Consider the following 9,747-nt stretch of genomic DNA (forward strand, 5'->3'; position numbering starts at 1 on the left):
TTGGACAATTTGTTGCTTTGTTTTGAAGAAATTACTGATTTGCAACACATCAGCTTGTGACTGTCAACTATCGTAGGGGAATCACACTTCCGTGAGCCTGCACTCGTCTTTAGCCTATCGATTGCTTTCGGCGTATTACTGCCTATCGAAATCCAACTATCGATCGTGCTAAAGCTTGCGATTATTAGCTATCGATTATAAGTGAGTGTAATCGATAGTTGCTTTGCTCTGTTTGGCTAGCAACACTGGCTTTGGACCTATTTTTAATCCGCGGAAAATGGCAGAATCCGATTCAAAAGAGGTCGTGATCGAGGAAATCGACAGCAACGATGTGCCGGAGAACGAGCTGGAGCAGTTCCAGGACACGGACCCGCTGCGCGCGGTGGACATCATCGATTGTGACGCGGATGGCGGAGAGAGCCGGAGCTTCGTGGCGGACAAGAAGGAAGGAGCCCTAATCAAGCGCTATGTTCAGGGCGTCCAGTGCCTGGAGTTTCCGGACTTTTGCACCAAGCTGGAGGCCAGCGATGAGGACGAGGAGAAGCCACTGGAGGCGCCAACTGCCTCCGGGAACGTGGAAATGCCCAGCACTTCGGCACAGGCAAAACCCGCGCAGAAGCAATCCTCTGGAAGTGGTCGTTCCGGAGGAGGCGGTGGCTTCCGGAAGAGTCAGCTGCGCACCGCCCTGCAGGGACTGATGGGCGAGGCCGACCAGGATGAGGTCCCGGCCCCAGTGAATGAGCCAGGAAATGGAGGATTGTCTGGTAATATAATGGCTGAAGTGGTCAACTTATACCAAGCCGATCGCCAGAATAGCTTGAGAGTGGGACGCAATCAAGATCACAGCCGGAGTGTGTTTGACAACAGTGACTTTGTCCCATTGGAGTACCTCATTTTAGCCCAAAGCAGTCCTACGCACGAAGAGGTGGTCGAGAACATCCGGCATGATTTCTGCTCATCTCCCACGTATGTGGAAGACGAGGATGAGCACCCCTGCGAGTCGCCGCCGTGGTTTCGATTTCGCAAGAAAACAATAAAAACTTACAGCAGGAAGAGGTTCCCCGATAAAGAGGATCTCCGTTTGATCGTGGGAAACGAAGTGCAAGATCGTCCGAGCTGCTCATCGGGCCTCTCGGTGCAGGAGGATCTTAATACCACTTCAACATCCGCCAGCACAGCCTCTGGTCCCAACATAGATCTTCCATCGAAGGCAAGGCAGGATTCGGAGAGACCCTCTTGTTCCCGCGAATCCCCAAACGGTCTTTTAGACACCAATTCTTCTTCTGAATGCACCTATACCGAAATAGAGAAACTAAACGATGAACTCCAGAATGTCTTCCAAATCTGTAGTTTTAAACCTCAAGGTAAGGAATATACTAAAACTTGAGGAAACGCATTCATATCTCTACACTTATTTTTTAGGAACCTTCGGTGACAATCTATTTGGCGATACTATGCAAACAACCATCATTTCTCACTCTCGATTGGGTAAAAAACAATTGATAACACTATAAGCAGTCCCAAAAAAATCTTTTTATAATTACAGACATTAAATACGAAGATTGGTTTGAAACGGACTCGTACGTGGAAGATTACAGCACCGAAAAAATTACATTAAATGTTAAATCTAAACCAAAGACAATCTCGGTGGAATTAGATAACATCCCAATCAACGAATGGCTAATTGAAATGGATGTCCCCGAGAATTCGGTTGAGGAATACAAGGAATCTCCTCTAAGGAAAACACCTGAGGAAGAAGAATTCGTTGGCTTCCGAACAGCCTCCGACAAACCAATTCAGGTTTCAGAGGATATGCAAAAACGAGCTGAAAAATGTTTAGCTGAATGCAAAGCAGCGGAAACGCATCAACCAAAAATTGAAGATGATCACAAAGATTCAGCCGATGACATTTTTTTTTCAGCGGATGAAGACTCCAACGACACTATATTCCTATCGCAAATAAACCCAAATAAATTGGAATACAGAGATGACAGTGTGATTACCGAGTGCAAAAGGAAAATGAACTCACCACAGCAGAATCCTCCGCAGCGTAGTAGGATCCATGCCAATGACATCTTTTTTTCAGATGAAGACTCCAACGACTCTCTATTTCTCTTCCCATTGCAGATAAATCCAAATCGGTTAGAATATAAGGATGACTCCAGTGTAGTTACACCCAACCGAAAGGGAGCTAAGGGAGGATTTTAGTGTAAGATTAAAAAAGTTAAGAAACATAAGGGTAAAAAGTAGTACCCTAGTTTATATGTTTTTCGTTTTTGATGAATGTCATATTTTTCGTTTGTTGTTTGTGAAGATTTTTACACTGTTTTCGACAAGAACGCTATATGAATAAAGCGAATCCTTTTACAATCGTCTGTACTGTTGCATCAGGATCAGCTCCAGCCGATTGTTACACAGGAACACAAAATTAAACTTTGTGAAATTTCCACGAACCATTTCAAGTTTTCCATGATATTTGGATGCTCCTGAGTAAAAGTCCCATACAAAATTATTTTCCATCACCTACAGGTTCCGCGGTATGGCTAAGAATACAAAAAACCGGTGTTGGTCGACATTTTGAATTACGTGGCCTATATAATTGGACTAACCTTTATTATTTTCGGTAGGACCTACTCTCAATACATCACGGCATTCCTAAAAAATAATCCCCATTGTGAACCATTGCCCATGTCTTTGGAATTCGACGCCAAAGTTGAAAATCCCAAAATTGTAGAGATTTTTCTGATGTAAAAACAATTCTGAGGATTAAATCTTGAATGGAAGTAATTTTAACTATTCATTGTATCTATTGTTCATTGTATGCTTTAATTTCGGTTTAAAGCGTTTTCATGAGGACATTTTATTGGATTTCTTATACTAATAAAACCGATTTTTTTATTTCATTATCTACTCCTAAATGTTGTCAAATTTTGAATAAGTCATGGCAACCTCTAGAACTAAGAAACTAAAATATGTACGTTCACTGAACATACATAGAGAAATGTAAATGTTTACTCCCATTCTGTAGGATGCCTTGACTTTTTTAAAATTTGACAACATTTAGGAGTAGATAATGAAATAAAAAAATCGGTTTTATTAGTATAATAAATCCAATAAAAAATATTCTCATGAAAACGCTTTAAACCGAAATTAAAGCATACAATGAAAAATAGATACAATGAAAAGTTAAAATTACTTCCATTCACGATTTAATCCTCAGAATTATTTTTACATCAGAAAAATCTCTACAATTTTGGGATTTTCAACTTTGGCGTCGAATTCCAAAGACATGGGCAATGGTTCACAATGGGGATTATTTTTTAGGAATGCCGTGATGTATTGAGAGTAGGTCCTACCGAAATAATAATAATGGTTAGTCCAATTATATAGGCCACGTAATTCAAAATGTCGACCAACACCGGTTTTTTGTATTCTTAGCCATACCGCGGAACCTGTAGGTGATGGAAAATAATTTTGTATGGGACTTTTACTCAGGAGCATCCAAATATCATGGAAAACTTGAAATGGTTCGTGGAAATTTTTGGCTGTGTACCTGTGTTATTTGATTTTGTTTGAATTAGCGCCCAATGCAGGGCGCCTCTAGCGCCTTTTCCTGAAAGTACTATCTACCGAAAACGCCCTCCCTCCTTCACGTTTAGGAACTTGAATCAACAAATTAAGTTATATTCGCCATCTTTAGTGTGAATATTTGAATAACGTTATTACATGTAAAATGTAATTCTACACGTCAATGTAAGCTGTTATCTTAACAGAGACGCCCTCTCTCGGAATTTCTGAACTATATTTTCTTGTAACTACACTCAAAAGAAAAACAGCCCGAAATCGCCATTAAATCAAGAAATTCGCCATGAATTTCAGTCGATGGCGATTTACCGTATTTTTTATGGCGACTTTCTAGATTCTAGGAAGGGCTGAAGTACATTTTTTCTTAATTTAATGGCGAAATCGCCATTAATTTAAGAAAATTTTTGGAGAGCAAACTAGAAAAAAACACCATTGATTTAAGAAAAAAAATCATTTTTCTAAATTTTAGAAAGGTTTTTCATAAAATTCTGTTTTTATGGTCTTTTTTCCTAGATTCAAGAAAACAATTTCTAAAATTCAGAAAATTTTATAAAATTAAGAAAAAATTTCATTTTATGGCGATTTTCTAAAATTTAGGAAAAAAAATTTTTGAGTGTACCTAAAACTATCTTGCAGATCCCTCTATCGTAGATTCATTATTGAATTAAAAATCGAGGGCGTAGCCAGATTGAATTTAAGGTCGAGGGCATGCCACATCCTAAAAACGCTGACTCGTCGTAGACGAATAGAGAGAGAATGAGAAAGGAGACTTAATATTTAATTGAATGATTAATTTAACGAATGCAAAGATTTCTATTAAATAGTTTAATTATGTAAGAAAACTTGATTAATATCACTATGCAGCATCAAAAATTTACCTCGATGGATACTATATTTTTGGATTTGTTACGAATTCCCAAGATAAACTGCGTTTTCCAAAAAGTTCCCCGACGCAAGGGTTCTTAGCAAAAGGACCTCAAAGTTCGAAAAATGCAGAAATTGGCCAACTTTCCAAAGCTCTCAGAGGCAAACGGATTCATGGTTTGGTTAGATGCTAAAGTTTTATAAAAGATACACTCTTTATCTTTCAAACCCCATACTTAGAATAATTTTAGGATTTTTATTAAGGGAGAAACAAGTTTTAGAAAACATAGTCAAAAAACATAAAAGTATACAGCTGCGGTCAAAATAGTAGTAGTGTTGCCGTCATGTGTTTTTAAAAGTTTTTTGTTGTCACTTTTCTTATCCAATTAGTCTATAGTACAATTATAATCAATACAATATGAAGATGAATTACAACAACAAACTTTTAAAAACACAGGGCAGCAACACTACTACTATTTTGACCGCAGCTGTATGTTTATAAGTTTTTTGACTATGTTTTCTGGAATCTATTTCTGCCTTAAAAAAAATCCTAAAATTATTCTAAGTATGGAGTTTGAAAGATAAAGAAGGTATCTTTTAAAAAACTTTAGCATCGAATCAAACCATGAATCCGTTTGCCTCTGAGAGCTCCGGAAAGTTGGCCAATTTCTGCATTTTTCGAACTTTGAGGTCCTTTTGCTAAGAATCCTTGCGTCGGGAAACTTTTTTGAAAACGCAGTTTATCTTGGGAATTCGTAACGAATCCAAAAATATAGCATCCATCGAGGTAAATTTAAAAAGCACTAAAAATGCTGCACAGTGTATTGATTAGAACATATAAACTGAAGTGTCTGAAATACCGGAAATGGTACCAAATAAGTGGTTTTGTTGAATGTCTTTCAAATACTTACGGTTTTAATGTTGTATAATTTTGTCACCAATTACGACAAAGTCGAGAAATGTCTTGCAAAAACGATTTTCCAAATTAAATTAAACAACTTACGTGAGGCTGGTCTTATCAAGATTTCGGTACGCTAATAATTAAAATAAAATTAAATTTTCTTGATTGTAAATTAATTAAGGAATAACTTTATACATATTTTATATTAATATTTAATTGTTTCTTTAAAACTTGATTTTTATCTTAATAAAAATAATTGTTTTAACGTCCGACTGGCTCTCTATCTAATCTTAGCCCCGAACAAAAAATATACTCTGTACCTTCTTAAAGCTAATAAACTCATTTTAACTTAAAAGAAAATACCAAGCGCTGGATTTATCGACAACCCACGAATAAACACAAAAAAATAGTATACAACAGGTTTACAAAAATCTTAAACGAAGAATGAAATTTGGAAAGCGAAGGCGTTCTTCTTTTTCATTAATAAGAAGACGAGCATTGCCAACGGGCGCCTCATCCTGGAAGGCCAGACCATTCATTGAAAAACAATCTAAAACAAGTGAAATTCTTGCCCTTCACTACATCCATTGCAGGTATCGCAGATGAAAGTTAACAAGGCATCAAATGACGGGAGGCCTCCAAAGAAGCATAAAGGGTATCCTAGCGACGATTCTGCTGGAGGATACAATGAAGGATGTCAATGGCTAAGAATGTCCGGCAAAAACACTACTGCGGAGCTTAAAATGGTATCGCAAAATAAAAGTGAGTGGGCCTAAACCCAAGCAACAGTGGGGATTCAGCGCGTACAGAACACATGTTATGCCTAAGGCCAGAGTGTATTGTTAGCAACCGAATTCCTCAAAAAAAAAGGACACCGTACACGCACATGAAATTGCCTAAATGGAAAGTTTCCTTCTTCATCTGTCCCACACTCACTTTGCGCTTCATTTTCAAAAAATGCTCCCCTTTTCCATTGCGTCTGGCCTAAAAAGTCATTACGAATTTTCAACAACTATAAAAATATAAATTGAGTGTGTGAGCAATATACCGCGACTTAAACTCAACCTCGATCTAATTTGTCATTGTACTTCCTGTCAGCTGCCAGCATTCTTGGAGTTGTCATAGAAGATTTTGAATGTAGGCGCATTCCACATCATTCGTAGACTTGAACGAAGAAAGTATCGCATTATAATGTTATAATAATTTAAATGCATCTTTAAACAGCTACAAAAGAGCAACCACCAAAAAGAGCGTTTTTATTATTTTACTGTTACGCAAAAAAAGTTGGCTTATTTTACTTAAAATTGCTTTTCAAATGCACGCTGACCACGTGCAGCTAAGGGCATGCAGACATGCTGTGAGTTCGAATGCAGCTGTTTAATGATGGTCAGCCAGATCCTTCACTGCCCGTAAATTACACAACGGCCAGCAGAATGTACAATCCTTTGCCAACACTTTTGAACCCTCACTTCGAATTTGCGCAGTTTCTGTGTAACTCTAACGTTATTCTTCACAATCTATAATTGTTTTCCATTGTCCCGTCTGCTGCCCATTGTGACCACACATAATTTATTGTTATTTCGTTCTTAGCAAACCAGTTTGCCTTTCCCACGCAAGACAAAAGTCTAGTACTGTATCCTTTTCTATTTTCTTTATCCTTCTTTCGATCTTAACACTTCTGCACTGGTTGTTGACTTTGTAGTTTTTTCTACGAAGTCTCTTTCTGAGATCGAGAGACATTTCCAACTCAACTAAGTTTCTAGCATTTTAAAAAGGGGATCTAGCTACTGCATTTTTAGGAAGAAAACGTATAACCTGATAAATAGAAATTAAAATTATTCTCGACTTATATAACCTTGCAGATCGTTCCTATTAACTTACAAAAACATTAAATTTAGATTTAGTTGCTTATATGTTAAAGCAATCGAAATTTGTTTGATCCTTCTTATGGGAGCTATATAATAAAGACGTCCGAATTTTGTTAAATTTAATTCGAAATTTGGAATTGTTAAAGAAAAGCTATATCCCACAGAAGAAGGAAATGTAATAAAAATCAACAAAGATATATATAATCCTATTCATTTCCATTTAATTTTCCGACTTTCCGATTTTTTTTTAATTTTATTCTAAATTCAGAAATTTGGAAATTATATACTACCTGCAATAGAAAGAAGACTTTAGTGAAAGTTTCATCCCGATGGACAGACGGACATGGCTAGATCGACTCGTCTAGTGATGCTGATCAAGAATATATAAACTTTATGGGGTCGGAAACGCTTCCTTTTTTCCTTCTCCCTGTTACATACTTTTGCACGAATACAATATACCCTTTCACTCTACGAGTAACGGGTGTAAAAATGGAACTGGAAACTGAAGTCCTTTGGCCGGGTTATTAGGGTTTAATTGTTATGTCTATATTCGGAGATGGGTTTTATTAACAAATTCCATAAAAGTGTGTTTTATAAAATCAGTCTTAAGCACATATTAATAACATTTATTTTTCTTAAGTTTTGATTTTGAGTTTTCGTAACCAAAAACCGAAATGTATATATGTAAAGTTTATACACTATAATACTGTCAAACTATGACGCCCGTTTTCGATTCGAGCGCGACTTCCTCACACTCTTCAAGGCGTGCTAATGTCGCAGCTCCATCTCATAAAAAACAATAACTAGCTGTGTGTGTGGGTTTGAATAAAAAATTTATGCGTTAGCTCTGTTGGCTGACAGGAGACAGGACATGGACATGTGTCCTTTATAACAACTGACAGAAGCATACCGTTTGGGGATAAAAAATCCCTGCATTTTATGCCTAGCTTAAGTTGCCTAACAAATTTTCATGAGCCCACCACAAAGTTCCTCTGCAAGTGGTCTTCGGACATTCAAAATTATTGGCAGGGTTTTCAGGTTGGGGTTTAACACGTCTTGTGTTGTTTATATTGAATGTGCAAGCTTTAGAGAATTGTCGCATAATTGTCAATTTACTGGATACACTTTTATGGTCCGCAATGTCCAATGTTTGCTTACAAACAGGATGTATATATTTTGGCAGAGCTCAGAGTAAGAAATAAATTCCATTCGGTGTTGACGCTTTATACAATCCGCTTAACCCTAGGCATTGCATTCTTCTTGGAAAAAAAATAGTCCAGATTTGAAAGGCTCGTTTAGGAGACTTCAGTTTCAAAAGAAGATGCCGCAACATTTGCATATCCATTGTCTCTGCTCAAAGTACCTTCGGTGCTTATAAATTAGGTAAGCTATTTGCAAAAATTGTGGTGTCTGTGTGGTTTTCAGCAAATGTAAGGTGATCTGGAGGGATTATCGTTGTTGCCTGAATATTCCCCGATCTGCGAGGCGTGTGTTATTTCTGAGATTACAAAACAAAACAACTTTGTTTTTATTTTAGTTTTTTTCAGAAAATAAATTGGTGATTAAAACGTGATATGGTATATATTATTACGTACCCAAAAATCATTTTATTAATTAACCAAATCCACCATTTCTTGTATGTATAAGCTACCTGCTTCAAAGAGCCGGCAAGAACAATCGTAAACAACCCCTTGTGTAAAATAACTACGAACAATGTCTAAAAAACGCCAATAAATCAACGCACCTACAAGAAAGGATGAAAGGTTAAGCATTTAAAAGATAAGTCGCAGGATCCTTGAAAGGCATGGCAAACTTAACAAATAGTCACAGCATTAAAGGGCCAATGAATTGCTAACAGAATAATTTTAAACTGAATAAAGGATATCACAAATGCATTACAATCAGGGAACATTAGCTCAAATGGAGCCCACAATACATGGAACAACAGGCTATTATTGAATCTGTTCAAAAGCAATTTTTAATTTTTGCATTGCGTAATTTATATTGGGACTCTGGTAGATTATTGCCACCTTACCGAAGTAGGCTACAATTAATTGACATGCCTACTTTATATCATCGACGAATTTGTAATGGCGTAATGTTTGTTCATAAGCTTCTTCTCGGTTTAGTTGATTCACAAACTCTGCTTTCCTATATTGATCTCTCGGTTCCTTCAAGATTTACACGCACATTTCGACCTTTGCGCTTGCCAATATGCAGGTCTAACTACGCTCAACACGAACCTTTTCGTGTTCTTTGCCACAATTACAATACTTTATCTGATATCCTTTCCCCTGAGGTAACTTTAAGTTCTTTACCGTGTAAAATTTACAATTATCTTCGTTTTAACATGTAAATTTATTATTGTATGCCGCCTTTAATGCCAAATTGTTAGTTTTATTGTTCAAGTCTAAGTTAGCAGTTAATCCCTAAATAAATAAATAAATCAAAACATATTAAAGAGTAAAACTAATCGGTAAATTAACAACATTTAATCCTAGGTTTTTAATATTTTTATTTAAAAAACTT

At 36.8% G+C, this 9,747-nt stretch overlaps 1 protein-coding gene across 2 annotated transcripts; it reads left to right on the forward strand.

The window, feature by feature from the left end:
• The first annotated feature begins 221 nt into the window (after positions 1-221).
• Positions 222-2,530, forward strand: LOC138912453 (breast cancer type 2 susceptibility protein homolog). 2 transcript variants are annotated; one of them, XM_070213345.1, is made up of 4 exons: positions 222-1,364; positions 1,423-1,488; positions 1,547-2,053; positions 2,128-2,197. In XM_070213345.1, the coding sequence occupies exons 1-4, from the start codon at positions 278-280 to the stop codon at positions 2,151-2,153; spliced, it is 1,686 nt and encodes a 561-aa protein (XP_070069446.1). In that variant the 5' UTR covers positions 222-277; the 3' UTR covers positions 2,154-2,197. The 2 variants fall into 2 exon arrangements, with proteins under 2 accessions (XP_070069446.1, XP_070069445.1); XM_070213344.1 differs by having other exon boundaries at positions 1,547-2,530.
• Positions 2,531-9,747: the final 7,217 nt, after the last annotated feature.

The sequence above is a fragment of the Drosophila takahashii genome, chromosome 2R (genome assembly GCF_030179915.1).
Source record: "Drosophila takahashii strain IR98-3 E-12201 chromosome 2R, DtakHiC1v2, whole genome shotgun sequence".
Taxonomy (NCBI): Eukaryota; Metazoa; Arthropoda; class Insecta; order Diptera; family Drosophilidae; genus Drosophila; species Drosophila takahashii.